This window comes from Neopelma chrysocephalum, unplaced genomic scaffold (genome assembly GCF_003984885.1).
Source record: "Neopelma chrysocephalum unplaced genomic scaffold, ASM398488v2 Primary Assembly neopelma1_25, whole genome shotgun sequence".
NCBI lineage: Eukaryota > Metazoa > Chordata > Aves > Passeriformes > Pipridae > Neopelma > Neopelma chrysocephalum.
This window is the reverse complement of record NW_020897694.1, coordinates 36,016,874-36,032,654: the sequence shown is the minus strand read 5'-3', so window position 1 is coordinate 36,032,654 and position 15,781 is coordinate 36,016,874. Positions and strand designations below refer to the sequence as shown.

At 42.8% G+C, this 15,781-nt stretch overlaps 1 protein-coding gene across 2 annotated transcripts in view; it reads right to left on the bottom strand.

Annotated features, from left to right (window-relative positions):
- LOC113963611 (neuronal PAS domain-containing protein 2-like) overlaps positions 1 to 15,781 on the bottom strand; it is an 88,105-nt gene that overhangs the window by 35,940 nt on the left and 36,384 nt on the right. For both annotated transcript variants that reach the window (XM_027674924.1, XM_027674923.1), the window contains exon 2: positions 1,730 to 1,783. In XM_027674924.1, the coding sequence (XP_027530725.1) occupies positions 1,730 to 1,783 (54 nt within the window). The remainder of the gene's footprint in view (positions 1 to 1,729; positions 1,784 to 15,781) is intronic.

Genomic DNA, 15,781 nt, shown 5'->3' with positions numbered 1-15,781 from the left:
TCTGTATAATACAAACCGTATGTGCCTAATACATTGCAGCAGATATAAATGGTGTGTCTGTGTATTTCTAACCTGAGAAACCCAGCTCCTGGCTTGAGTCCACCCCCATAGACATAAGATTCAGAAATTTCCAGTCTCACCTACTTTTAACTGAGAAAAGGAAAGGTGAGAACAATTTTCTTGGCTTTTTTTTATCCTCTCTCGTGTTTCTCAGCACTGAGACACCCAGCCCTTACACCGAATAGAAGAAAACAAAGAAAGCATTTCTCCCATGGCATGGGACAGGTGGGAGTCCTCAGTTTTCAATACATGGCAGCAAAATGCTCATCAAATGGCTTCTCCAGAGTTTGACTTTCTTTAAAGCTTTGAAAGAAAACCTGTAGCTTCTAAATGAATCTGAATGGTTCTAGTATAATGTATTAACTTTAGACCTTCATGAAGCCTCTCATGATTTCAAACTTCATTTCAAATCTAGCTTTATTTCTAAAAAGCTAAATGTACTTAAATTACAATTTAAAGTAGCAATTTCCTTTCTTCATTTTCAAAGTTATCATTTGTTTTATGCGCCCTGAGAGAGGCCTGCCCCAAGGTATGACAAAAATTTCCCTCTGGGAACAAACAGCATGAAAACCATACCAGATGGTGATGACAATCACTGATAGTGAGGATACGTGTTATCCTATTTTTTTCATATATTCACTTGTTTATATGCATTTTTTTTTTATTAAACAATTAACACACAAATATCTTGAAGATAATCAGGCCTTAAGCAGGTGAAGCGGTGCTGCAAGGTAGGCTCCCTTCTGCACCCTCTCCAAATGGGAGCAAAGGGGAACAGCTGAGCTTGGCTGCAGCCCGTGCTGACCTATATTGGTGAGAAAAAGCTGCAGGGAGGGAAAGAAGCGGAGAAGGAATCAAAAGAGATGAAACTGGATCAACTGCTTGTGCCTGGACTGGAAATACTCTCATCAGAGGGAACCAAGGGGAAAAATGTGGGCAACCCACGGCCCTCTCTAAAGTAATTAAACTGCAGGCTGCGGCACCGATAACCTTGAATGCTTCCAAACCGCTTTTCTGCAGATGTCAGTCAGCTCTGACAGTTATTAAGAGTTTTATTGCCACAGGTCTTCTGCCTTGAAACATCCCTTTTCTCTCCCCACAACGGGTTTACAACAAATTCCCGCCAACCAGGACTTGACTGAGTGCAGGATACGTGTGAATATAGGTTTGTGCCAGTTTAGGGCCGACTTTTCATGGTCTTTCTCTGCTCTGAAGGTAACTTCTGGGTGTTTTCATTACTGTGAGATAGGCACTGATGAATAAAGGACCATTCTAATAGGAAAAAAACCCCCACTCTTTTAGTTCTTTTTCTTTTGCAAAATGTATTTTAAAAAAAACCAACACAGTTTTGTACACTTGGAAAGTTCAGATGATGTATTATAGAGGCAGGAGTACGTTGTTGGTGCTTCAGTTCTGATGTTTCGCAGTAATGTGAAGAAAACGATCAATGCCTTGGCTTTTTTAAATTTTCCACAGGAAACACTGCTACATTATTTTCTTCTTACAGGGCAGCCAAAAGTAGGAGTCTGCGAGATGGCAGTTTTTCAAGTTGTGCTTGACTGTATTTTACTCTCTCTCTCTCTGATTAATTGATTATGGATAAAACAGCTTCTGCAGCAACAAATAGTATAAAGCTCATCACAGAGAATTATAAAAGAAAGGTGCTCACCTCTTTGCTCTGTCTTTTTCATCTTCATCCATTAGATTGTCTAAGCAGTTTTTTCTGTTGAAGGAATGTGAGAATCATTATGAATTGTCATTTTGTTAGCTCTACTTGCAGGTTAATCTCACAGTTGCTCTATTTCATTTTAATAACAGAGTGATGATATCCAGGTCAGATAAATGTGTCAGCAGTGCTTTATGCCACAGTCCCTGATTTTAGGAAACATCCATTGTGGGTAATGTTATTCCTGAGCATTACACTAGCCTTAGGGGCTTTAGTCAGGGATCAAGGCTCCCAGGCACCACACAGTGCACCAGCACACTACAAAACCAGCCACTTCTTTGGGATTTTTTCATATGGAGGTAACTCTCTGCAAACCTGTAGGCTGAATGAACCCTGGGGCCTGTCCAAATTGAAAAGGCATTTTCAGTGTTCCCATATTCCCCCCAAAACAATCTCCAGTGCAAGAGTCAGCATCACTGATGCCTTTGATTCCCAAGGCAGATCTTCTTACTGGGAAGCTCTTCGTCCTCCTCTGCGGGCCCTTTCCCAAAGCCAAAAGGGATGGTAGTAACTCTACTGAATTACACCCAAAATTCAGAGTCTCCTCATAAATCCCACCAGAATGTGGTGACCTGCGGTCAGTTTTGTAGTCCAATTGCTCCACCAGTTTGAGCTGCAAAGAGAAAGTACTCTGAGCACAAGGTATGTCCATAAAGCCACAGAGTAAAAAATGGTAAATTAAGTAAATTTGTGTAGGCAAGGCAAAGGGAAAAATACAAGAGTGGTCCTGCTAAAGGCTGAGTGCCTCAGAAACACTGCCCTCAGTACACTGCCCACCTTCCTTTGCTCCATGGCCTTATAAAAAAAAGGCATGCTTCAGCTGTAACCACTTCAGGTTGAGAAAGAAGCTCTGTGCTGCTGCAGCCTCTCATGGCACCCATGCTGGGTACAAAAGCCACATGGTGCTGCATCCCACAAAAATATTTTCTGTAACAGCAGCAAAATGCTGGTACAAACCCTGGATATTGTCAAAGCGTCATTTTCAAAGCAGCGGCACAATAACAGGCAATGATAACACTCCTTTTCAGCAATCAGTGTTTCTCATTTAATGAGTCCTCAACACGTAAGACATGAACAAAATTGGAGGGGGGAGGAGGGAAGTTAATTGCTTGGCTTTATTTAAGCCCATGTTATTTTCCACATATGAGTCACAGATAAATTTGCCTGTTTAAAGAACATTTTATGAAGAAACAGGAGTGAAAACTTATTGACAGCAAGAACAAGGGATAAATTCCTTCCTTCTGCTACTAGATCTCTTAAAGCAATATTCTGCCTGGTCGTTACTCAAGAGTTAGCTAAGAAAACAAAATTACCCTGTAACTTTTTATCAAATGAGTTATGAGGAATTAAAGCTGGGGGTCACTGATTGGAGGATAAAGCTACTACTTCACGGCATTCAGCTCATTGATGGACAAGCATAAAGAGGAAATATGAAGGCCAAAGGACTGGGTTTTTTAGTAATAACTGGCAAATTTAAGTTGCTGAATGCTATTATACAGAACAAAATAACAAATAATACCACGTAGTTTTTAGATTTTTTTTTTTCCAGCTATTTATTTGGACTTGCAAAACAGCCAAGTCAGCCATATCATAATCCATATTTTGGAACAGGAAAATTTATAGGCCCAGCTAAATTTTATTTATCAGTATTTAACAAATACTTTAGGTGCTTATTTGTTCAGTTCCGTAATGACTGCTATCCCAACAAGTGTGTTTTCAACTAATTCAGGCTAAAATGTAGCGACAATATTCAGTTTTGTTGTTATTTGATTGCTTATTGCAACCAAAATGTTCACACACACTATTCAAGAATACAGAAGGCATCGTTAACATGGCAAGGGTTAGCATTTAGGATTTTGCAGTCTTTCATTGCTAAACCTTCGCTCAAAATCATAGAATCATAGAATGTTACAATCCCTTCTTTAAAGGAAGGGACCTTAAAGATCCCCTAGTTCCAACAGGGTGGGGGGGTACACCTCCCACTAGACCAGGTTGCTCAAGGCCTTACCAATCTGGCCTTGAACACTGCCAGGGCAACCTGTTTCAGTGCCTCACCACCCTCACAGCACAGCACAAAATGCCCTGTAGCATGCACCCCTGTTGAATCTAGGGTATTACAAGCAAAATGGGCAGTGCCAGCAAAAGAACTTGCTCTCCCTGAATCCCTAAAGGTCTTCCTCTGCTGCATTGCGGCCTCCTCTGGTTTCCCAACAGAAAGCATAAATATGGGGACAAGAGCCCTGAGTGGCTGTGAGGAAGGATGGGAGCGGATGAGGCAGTCAGCATCAGTGTTGCTCAGCTCCGGCTGTTTAGGAGAAGCACAATGTACCTAATGGAAAGGGTCTTCCTACAGCTGTACCCTGTAAACCATCAAGAAATTACACTGCCAGGAAGCCTCTTCTCTTGAGAGAGAGCAACAGATCTAAGTGGTCTGTTCTGCCAAGGATTTGGCTAGATCTGTAAAGCAACTCATGGCCAGCTTCCATTAAACAAGGTTTCTCACTGACTGACATGAAATTCTGGACCTGCTGTGCTGTTGCTAGTGTGAGACAATTTCTAATTGTCATTTTGCTTCTGTTTGCTCACATGGCAAAATTTCAAGAGCATCATAAGCATTGCTAACAGGGTTTGCCAGTACATATGTACCATACGAGATTAAAACTGTTCTCAATAAAATAGATACATCAGAGTATACTAGTGTTGCGAACTGATATTGCCATCCCTCTCCTGAGCCCCACCAGATGCTGGCTTACACCTTGATGGAGAAACCCATGGAATAGAGCTTAAATATGTACTTAGTGGAATCTGCTTGCTTTATGTTATCCTCCTAGTCCCTCAGCTGGGAAGGTCCCTAATTGCAAACCAGAAATCTACTGTCTCATCCCTGTCAGTGCCTGGTTTAGGAGGAAATTCCAGCTCACGGCAATGATGGAGGCAGGCAGTAAACACCATGGCTCTATGCCACAGCTCCCCTTCAGAGAGGTGACATAAAAAAACAAGTGGCCCAAGGATTTCTCAAAATTTGAAGAATCCTTTCATGCTAACAAAGACAATTTGTAAACCTATGGGTAACAACATCACATGATGCAACTCCTGCTGACAGAATATTTAACAGTGACAGTTATATTGGAGCTTCATTGTATCATCGTTATCATCAAGGAGTGATGATAGCTCAAAAAGATGGAAACCACCTGGAAAAAGGAGGAGAAAGCTCACATACTCCCATCAGGGGAGTACTCAGACAAACATACAGAAAGATGCATATCTACAAGTGGGGAAGAGTGGCATTCTGGACATGTACCCCTGGCTTAGTTATTAGAAGGAGAATTATAGCACAAACATCCCCACCACATTCATTCATACAATGAATAGTTGCTTGGGAAAGAAGTAGTTCAGGCAGAGCACCAGCCTGCTTCAGAAGAAAGGTTGCACATGTTTATTTTGATACAGTCTATTCCCGGTGAACACAGGGCTTGCACTATAAAAATTCATCTAGCACTGATCACCTTATCCTGTGCTAGAAACATTTATTTTAGTGAGCTAAACTACTATTCTTCTGTGCTGGTGAGGTTGGTTTCTCTCCTTTCTGTCCTACTGCTCATAAGGATATGCTATACACACTCAAATGTAAGTAATCAGCTGTTGATTTCCCACTAACTTGCCACAAGGCCAACTAATAGTTCCTACAAATCAGCCTGATATTTAATGAGAATTTTTAATCGTAGTTGTTTAACTCAGCTGAATTAAATCAGAGATGTAAATTTCTTTCAGAGGTCCTGGGATGTGCCTGGGGAAGCCTGGTGAGAAATCACAGTGCTTGTGCTCCTCTGGCCCTTATGTTAGGCAGCCCAAACAAAAAAATAGGCTTTTTGTCCCCTTCCCTCTCTGGCAGGGTGGGGTGTTTGCCTCCATCACACCATCGGCCTGCTTGGGTATTCAACCACTTGTCCTGTACAGGGTACGCTCAGCCCTAGGGAGAGGGGGGGTTCCCACCATACCCTGCTGCTGCTTCCCACCCACTACAAATGTACCTGAGCTTTAGACCTTAGACCTCACCCTTAGACCACTTAGGATGCTGGTACAATACAACCATCCTAAGTGAAGACGATAATATTGCTCTTGGAGAACAACCCTCTCAAAGACAGAGGATGGGCAAGGGTTGTATGGAAAATTGGGACGAAAAACTGGCATGAAACACCTTGAATTACCTTCTGACCTTCGCAACAACTGTCACCCTTTTAAAAGCTGAAGGAAAAGAGCAACAGAGTGTAGGGAAGACATGCTCCCGTACCTTCCAGACACATTGCTCAGCTGCCAGGGCCCATCTCTGCTCAGTGTTGCTTCTGTGCTGCCTCAACAGGGAGCTACTCCTGTCCCCTCTTCGAAGGCGAGGAATGAGGCCAGTGAAGAGCTCATCATTATAAAGGAGACACATGGGTATGTTTGGTGGGGTTCAGGAGTTAAAGGCCAGATGCAGCCATGCATGGCATCCTGTGTATAGTGAATAGGTTCCCAGACATAGTAAGAAGGCACCAAAAGGGAGTACGGTCTCTGGACATGAGCCAGGGGCACAGTTTCTGGATACACAGTAGCATAGGGGACAGTGTGGCTTGGTCGCCGTGCTGGCACCACTGCCAGGTCCCCAGCCTGGCACGATGAACAAGGTCTGATGGGCACCGTGGTCGGTCAGTGGTGGTGTCCCATGGGTGTTCCACGCTGGGAAGCACCTCTGCAGCTAGCAGCTCTACCTGCTTTGTCTCAGCTAAGCAGAGCTCTGAAATGAACCACGCTAGCAAGTAAAGTATTTCCCTTCCAAGCCTTGTTGGGAGGCAAAGAGAAAGATTAGCAAATGGGAAGCAGCAGGAAAGGTCATAAGGTGACAGGCAAGAAGTGACTAGCTGACCATTTTAAATGCCTTGTTCCAAGTTTCTGTGACGTGGATGAAGCACTTGGATATCCCACCATGAAGGCTGTGGCATGAACACACAGCAGAAGAATTTGTATAAACACAAATCAGAACAAATCAACAGATTCATAGACATATCAAACTGAACTGCACCCCTCCATTCTTTTTTTTTCAGATCTAAACCTACTAACTGTTACAAGAACATGCTGGAGTCCATAGTACAGCGCATTCCCACCCATATCAATAAAAATAATTTATCAAAATGTAAACAGAGTAGCCTTAAGAAAACTTCAGAAAAGATAGTGAAAAATCACTTTCCTGATGATAAACTTTGTTATTTCAGAAAGTTATGTGACTTTTCAGTGGGGAAATGACAGTCTGAAGTTACCATGGGTCATGTAATGCTGAGATTGTTATGGGAATTACTGGGTTTAGGAGTAAAGGAAAAATTCAGTAGCATTGTAAGTGTTCAGCTTTAGAGCTACCTATATACCTTTAGACTTACCTATTCTGGCCTGACAGTGTGTAGTATAGTCTTCCTGCATTTAATAGGTTACTACATTTTGTTTACACTGAGGAAGAGGTTGTTTAGAGGCTTCCCAAAAAGAAAAGAAGAAAACTTTTTGAGAAAATATTGGACTTCATGAACCTTATGGACTGCTCCATGTTTTACATATGTACATACGTGTACAATGAATCTTTAGATAGTAACAGGCTTAAAGCAAAACAGACATTAAAAATAATCCACATGCAGACAATGAAAATAATGGAATTTGACATAAATTAATGCTCCATTCTTCCAAACTGGGGATGACAGGAAGATGCTCACAGGTAATGGAGCTGAGTATTACGAGATTATGATGAATAGAAGTACAGGCTCAGAGCACATTCTGGTTTTATTCTTTACAGTATTTCTGTTTAGTGGGAAGAGGTATTATTTTCTGCATGTCAGAAACCTCGTACCTATGGCCTGTGCTATTAGACAGCTTTCCCCCTCAGCTTCCCCCTGGTGCTGGCTGAATTTTGGGATGTGCAGCCTGCAATCCCTGTGTAGAAGTGCTGTAGTTCACATCGGTTTAAGGGAGGAGTGAGACGGCTGACGTTGGCAGCACCATACTGGAGAGCAACCAGGCTAAGTGAGAGGCCTCTTTTTATCTCTCTTGTGAGCAACATGTAAAGTCTGTACAGTGCTTGGGATCTCTGATGAAGATCAGTATATGAATGCTCATTATCTTCCTTATTGCTACTATTACTACTGAATGACTAAAGCTATTCAGACTTCAGTGAACAGGTTAAGTGAATCCTCGTGTTCAACCGCTGCTCTGCTCTCCCCTCTCACGGCTGGAAACAGAAAGGCAAACAAATTAAACTAACATTAATCAGCAAAGACTGCCATCTGTATAACTCAGAGCCCTTCTCCGTGTGCCCGTCCCCTTCCAGCAATGCTAAACAGGATTAGCCTTCCGTGGGCGGATGGGGAAAGTAGGTCAGTTTGGTAACATCTCTGCATGTGATGAACAGAGGAGGGAGGATGTGACTGCCGTGGTCTGCTGGCAGCCCTCTCACCTTCTGTAAGAGCCATGGAGATGAAGCATCTGGGCTTGTCATGGAGTGCACGAGGTGGCTCAGACCCCTGCATCCCTGCATGACAGCACCTGACATTTGTCAACAAAACTGAGGCACAGGGCAGCTAAATGCTTAGTTATTACTAGCTTGTGCACAGCCAAACATTTGTCAAAGCTTATGCATGAGCAAAGCGGCAAGGGATGGTAAATCACCTGGCGGAGGTATTGTCTTTCTGTATTGACTTCACAGGGTATGTAGAAATGGTGGCAGGAAAGCCAAAGCTCACCTAAAGTTGACGCCTGCAAGGCACGTCAAGGGCAACGAGAAGAGCTTCTGCTGCTACATCAGTAGGAAAAGGTTGAATAAGGACAGTGTGGGACTGCTGAAGTACTGGGGATGTGTGGGGAGGTAAATTAGTGACAGAAAAACAGAGAAGGCTGAGGTACTGATGCCTTCTTTGCAGCAGTCTTCACCAGCAAGGTCTCCCAGACCTCAGTGTTGGAGGCAGGGGCAGGGAGGAGCAGAAGCAGCAGCAACAGGTGAGGATCAACTCAGGAAGCTTGAGGGAGGTTGACCCACACAAATCAATGGGGATTGACTACCTGCCTCTTTGAGTCCTGGGGGACTTGCTGGTGTCCTTGCAAGGCTGATCTCTCTCATCTTTGAGAGGTTGTGGAGATGGGGGAGGTCCCTGATGCCTAGAGAAAAGCAAATTCTGGCCTTCAGAAAAGGCCATAAGGGTGATGTGGGGAGCAAGAGGCCAGCCAGCCTCACTTTAGTCCCTAACAAATCATGGAGCGAGTCCTGCTAGAGCACATGTCTGGGCACAAGGAGGAGAAGGTGATCAGAAACAGCCAGCATGGATTTACCAAAAGTAACCAGTCGCCTGCTATGATGAAATGACAGGATCTGTGGATGGGGAGAGAGCAGTGGATATCATTCACCCTGGCTTCATGCTCAAAGGCAAGGCTGTCATCATGGGGGAGACTAAGAGGCTGAAGTAAAGGACAGACATGAATCCTCATGAAATTCAATGGGGACAACTGCCAAGTCCTGCACCTGGGAATGAAGAGCCTTGCACTCTGATATGCGCTAGGGATGGACTGACCAGGGAGCAAGGAAGGCCCTGGGAGTCCTGACAGGCAGCAAGCAGCATGCTGTACGTGAGCCAGTGGTGTGCCTTGGTGACAAGGATGGCCAACAGAACCCTGGCTGCATGGAGAGGAACAGACCCTGATCAAGGGAAGGGATTACGTTCCTTCACTCAGCACTTGTTATACCACATGTAGGGTAATGTGACTGGTTTGGGGCTTTCTAGGACAGAAGAGATAGATTAACAGGAGAAAGCTCTGCAGTGTGGTGGAGGCTGGAGAACCTGCCTTGTGCCAAGGGGTTGGTGAAGCTGGGATGGCTTAGTTTGGACAAGAAATGGCTTTGGGGACACCTAATGGTCCCCTCATTGCCTAAAAGGGGTCAATGAGGAACCAGAGCCGGACTTCTCATGGTGGTACAGGATGGGAGAGTCAGAAATAATGGCCATATGTTTAAAGAAGAGGGAGAAACTTTCCTCCATGAGGACAGCAAGGCAGTGGAGCAGGCTGCCTGGAGGGGCTGTGCCATCCCCATCCTTGCAGGCTTTCATGCCCTGACTTGGCAAACCCCGAGCAGCCTGGTCTAACCTCAAAGCTGGCCCAGCTTTGAGCAGGAGGTTGGACTAGAAACCTCTGAAGTCCTTTCCAACCTGAACTGTACTGTGATTCTAGATCTACTGAGCTGGCTATCACTGGAAACATCCTAAACAAATCAGTGTCCCTGAATGATATATGTTCTTGAAATCTACTTTGTTACGCTTTCCGTCTCTATGCTAGAAATAGCTTGTGCACTGTCTCCCCTACACTGACATCCCTCCTACTTTATGAACTTGCTCTCTAGGAAAAAAGAATGTGAGACACATATCTTAATTTTGTCTGGATGTCAGGTGTTTGTCACGCCACTTACAGATATTGATTTTAAAAAATACTCACTTTATGACAGAATTAGCAAAAAAAAAAAAGGAAGAAAAATGCCTCTCATCAGAACAGCCCTTGACTGTTAAACCTGTTTTTCTTCTCTCTCTACTTCTCATGTTCTTAATCTGTTTTAGGTATTTATAAAACTTTAATCCTCATAGTATCAAAAGTCCTGAATCTACAAAGACTTTACCATGTGCTTAACTCTATGCTGCTATAAAAAGTCCCTCATGTATGTGTATCTTTGCAAAATCCAGGTCTAAATGTGGAGGTAGAGCTGCACAGATTATTTTGCAAATATTAGCTCCGAAATCTTCCTTTGAAAAGGGTCTCAGTTATAAAGTATTCTCAGCTGTAAGAATCTGTTAATTTGCTTCTGCAAATAAGTAGAATAATATAACATCTGACCTATGATCTTCTGATGGTCAAATGTTCAGCTGATACAGGAAAACTGGCAGAATATGCAAGTAAAATACTATAAAGATTTATTTGTCAAAAACACAGGATTGTTATTTTGTTTGGCATGAACTACCTGGGAATCATCAACACAAGCAGAAAATCAGTCTTTTTCAATGGGACTGTTGTCAGTTGTTCTCTTTGTTTTCTGGCAGCAATAGTCTTGACAAGATCATTTAAATTCTTTCCATACAATTAAACAGGCTGTGGTCACACTGGAATGTAAAGCAAGATGTCCAGGAGCTGACATAGGTTGGTCTCATTCCCCCCACTTGTTTGTTTGTTAAGTGTTTATGCTTGGCTCTCAAATAACCAAATTACTCTTCTTTTAAAAGCTCTGGGTCTGGGAGTAATTTTGCTAACAGCAGAAAATTTTGCTCCAGAAAGAAATTCTAAATTTTTGACAATACAAGTCAATTAACTGTCACAATTTTACATCAGCTGTGATCATCCCCTCCATGCATAAGATGCTGAAATAAGAGGCTACATGTCTCTGTGAAGATTTCAGCAGGAAAGCAGAAACTAAACATGAAGCGCAATTTCCTTCTAGTTTTAGGCTCCTATCCTGATGTGGCATCTCCCTCTCCATTAAACAGGACTTAGGGTGAAGGACTGTCCTCTCTCAGAGTCCTTGCCTTCTCCCTGACTGTGTGGGATTTGTTTGCTTCTTTAACAAGCAAGAACTGGAGTGCCAAGCTCCAAGGAGCAGATCACAACTTGAGCCAGGCAGTGAGTGCTCTCCTTGGCCTTCCTCATCCTCATGACCATCGCAGCATGGTGACACCCATGCGTGCTCAGCTACTCTGCCATCGATGGGGGCTGGAGATGGGAGTCATGGGAGAAAATGTCCCTGCAGAGAGACTGCAAGAAGCAACAACTTCCCTGCCCTGAGCAAGAAACAAAGCTGTGGCCTAAATCTGCTGCTGTACAGGAAAAAAATCCCTATACAATATTACAGAAATAAATACAGATATCAACACCAATAATCCCATCACTTTTGTGTTAACAGCTTGATAACATATCTGCTTATAACTCACACATTGCACTAAATTTTCCGCTCTATAGTAACTATCATATCGCTGTCAGCAGAACTAAATATTTAATCATCTGGGGAGATGAATCATGAAAAGCTGTTTGGGGGAGATATTTTTAAATGGACAATTTGTTGTCATTTAATTTTGAGAACTTGCTGTCTCTCTCTTCTCAGAAGGGACCCTGCAAGCCTGTAACCCTACAGACTATTGCTCTGTATGGCTTTCTGTCTCCCTTGCAGGTAATGTAGCCTATGGAGTTTTAAGGTGTTTCTGACCAGAACAAGGCAGGAGGCTGCAGTCAGATCAGGGTCTGCCTGGACATCACTAAGGCTAAAGACAAAGTAAGGCTAGAGACACCCAACCTGCCTGGTTGCATGACACTTCGGGGACGAATACTCTCCAGTTGCCGCCTCCTAGTTTCGTGTCTGAGTCCATAAACCTGCCAAGAGTTCAGACAGCATCAGACCAAGGCTGCACCTGTATTTTGCGCCATCTCGAATGTTCATGCCCTTGAGTCCCTCCTGTCTCAGAGTGAGCCATGTCCCAGCTGTGGTGCTGGCAGATCCCCACCGATGTGCAAAGTACTGCTGTTCTCAGCCCCTCCATGCTACCAGTGGTTCCCATTTTTACAATGACAAAGTTCCTCCAGCGTGATGTAAAATTCAAATCAGGTTTTACAAAATGAATCTCTAAGGAAAAAGGATAATTATTAAAGAGCTTCGTTAGTGCTTTGCAATCTTAATTATGACAATTATATTTTTGTAGCTAATATAACTGAACTCCTACTTTTAAATCCCATTAATGAGCATTTTTAATCCTTCTCCTACTGGGCCAACAAAACCATAATGTTGAACTTTACATTTACACAGGGCACTATTTTTAATAAAAATGACACACTGTTTACTTATGGTTTCCATTCCCTTTTACTGCACTTTGAAGGTGCACCTTCTCCCAAGACACAGGAAATTAGGAAGAGCAAAGATAAATGCTGCAGCTTGGGCTCAGTTTCCCTTCTTGGCAACAAGAGGGCACAGTCCCTGCACCAGAATGGCAGTTGCCTGTGGATATTGGCTGCCATCAGGGAAGTCACTGACACCACTGCTCCCTTGGAAGTACAGATTTAAAGTTCTTTCCCTAAACAGCTCAAGGGCTTAGCTTCATCCATTCTAGGTCCCCATGTGGACTTCAACAAGACCATGTGACCTTGCGAATAGGCAGAGGATGAGACCCACATGAAACAGAGACCTGTTAGATGGAGGAGACCAGGCAGTTGTACAGGATGGCTCTGTCATAGTAGAGCAGTCCATGGGTGAGCAGGAGACTGAGGGGTGGCAGGAGCCATGCTGTGGTGGCCAACAGTGGTTGATGGCTAGGGCCAGGGGAAAAGGTGGCAGCTGGGGGAAAAGGTCAAAAGAAATCTCAATAAAAAAGATATGCCTGAGTTCACAAACTATTAATCCCATCTGAGCAGGAAAAGGCATCTCCCCAAATGACTACTGGAAATCTTGAAAAGTGCCAGCAAGAGACACCAGTATAAATGGTGTTTTCTGAGTACAGTTTATAATCCCTGATAGAGTGGATTTTGCCGCTGTGTCCTATGTTATAAATCACCCACCACTGACCAGATGCAATGGCCTAGTGGAATTTTTTTTATGAGTCTGTTTGCAGCCAAATATTTTACAGTTACTAACAGAGAGAGAGAGAGAGAGAGAGAGAGAGAGAGAAAGGATCAAAGAGGGAAGAGCATACAAATTCAGATATCTCAATAAAGAAATTAAAACAATAAAGCATATATTGAATATCATCTACCCATTAATCTCTGGAGTAAATTCAGAAAACTAATTAAAAGCTTCTACACAGATAAATGATAAGCTTCTTTATTCAATGAGCTTAACACATGAACAAACAGAGGTTTCTGTTGATATCATCATTATTAGCAATTGCATTAAAGCAAATGATTTTTGCTGTGCTACTGGGAATACAGTGATTTGAAAAACAAAATGTTATAAAAGTTCAAACATTTACTGTACCGAGCCTATAGCATTTCCTGTTCTTTATTTTAGGTAATGGTAACTATTATGAGTCAGCATGACTAAAAAATAAGACATGGAGCAACAAACCCAAAACCAGTACCAAAGCAAGAAAAATCTCTGCATAATCGTTCTCCAGTAGAAGGCCAGCTTTAAGGGGCAATATCACTTTTCTGCACGGGAAATTCTCTAACTCGTCAGTTCTTACTGCACCTCATGCCCCCTTTTCTGCTATTGGCTTCAACATTCTCAGGGGATTTTATCTGAATTTTATAGGGAGGTTTTTGCCTCCTCAACCGTAATTGATAGATGTTCTATTTTTGTGGTGAAACACTGCTGTCTTACATGACGTGTGTGGCGGTGCTGCATGACGAGCTTGCAAGGCAGCTAGCCTTGCTCTCCCTGGGTCCTCTGAGTATAAACCCCAATTCAGCCATCCCTTTAGATAGCTGTGACTTGAAAAGGGGGATCCCGAAGAACACAAGTTTACAGTGTAAGCTGTACATTCTATTTAAATGCAGTCTGAAATAATTAATCAATATACAGTCTGTCTGGAATCCGATTATTTCAAATCAATTAGAACTGATCTTGCTCCAGAATTCAGATATCCTCCTAAGGATGATACACAAGGAAATAAATTGAAAAACTCCATTTTTTAATCCATAGTGCATTCCAGTGATCTGTCTCTGATTAGCATAAAGACAGCTTTAAAGTGATGAAATGGGGAAATGAGAGAACTATAACTGCTTTTGTTTACATTTTTATTCATACACCAACATCTTTCTATTTCATATTGTACATTAAACTCTCCCTATTGACTGAAAAGAAGCAGAGATTTTAAGAAGTCTCAGGCTAATGTCCTCTTGAACATGGGCTAAATGAAGGATACAGTCCACAGAGTATAAAGTGCACTGAGATTTTAGCATATTCACTCAACTGCGGCATTTTAGAAACAGAGAAGTCATTAAAAGCCCCACAGCGAAAGATGAAATTATGCCTCTGCCAGATATTAACTTTGAAAAGGAATAGAGACAGTCTGAAAACCACAGTGAAATACTGATGTGCTGATTCACCCTGTGCTTATATACTGCACGAGTTAGGACTGTAAAATAATCTCTCTTCTGTGCCAAATGATATTGGTAGGAAAGCACCTTTTGGTTGTGATGGGTGCTGCTTTCCATTCTGAATGTGCATTTTCCCTTTCCACTTGAAAGAAAATTTGCTGTCAGAATGTCAAGTTAACTTGCTATTTTATTTGCCATCTGTGTCAAATATTCATACACGCACACTAAGCGTGTGTCTGTGTCCCAAAGGGCATCAGTTGTGGCGCACTGTTACCCATCTTTCATAATTACCAGTGTAAAACCTAGGAGAGGAAGAAACCTGACATAATTCTAGACCTCAACTCATGCTGAATCACATTTTATTTCACAGCACCATGGCCATTACTGGAGCACCACATATGGAAAAACAGGACTTGAACCCTCAATGCACCATGAATTTTGAAGTTAATCTAAAAAATTTGGATTAATCATCCCGCAGAAAGTAAGGTGTTTTACATCCCATCTATTCTGTAGCCAGTACTGTGACTGCAGCTCTTTAAGTATTATCTAATCTGACCGTAGAGAAGTAGCTAAGCATCAATGCAGCTCACTGTAGGTTTGCTAGTTTACATATTTACCCAATGTCACCAAAAAAAGTTTATGTAGGGCAGCTCAATTTAGGCGGGGGGAAAGGAAAAAGGGAAAGAGGAAAGAAATAGAAGCAATTGGCAGGGAGCTGAGATTGGGGTCGGGTGGGGTCCTCTGGCTCACAGCCTCATGTGAAGCAGCTGGGAGAGGTAAATTGCAGGGCTATGGGTTGAGATGAAGAGAAAAGGGAAAGCCTCATGCCCTATTTCTAATATCCACACAAAAAGAGGGACCCCAAATGCAGTTTTGGGGACCCTAGGAAAAATTCTGTTGTCACTGGATGGATTGAGATGTTTGGTTGCA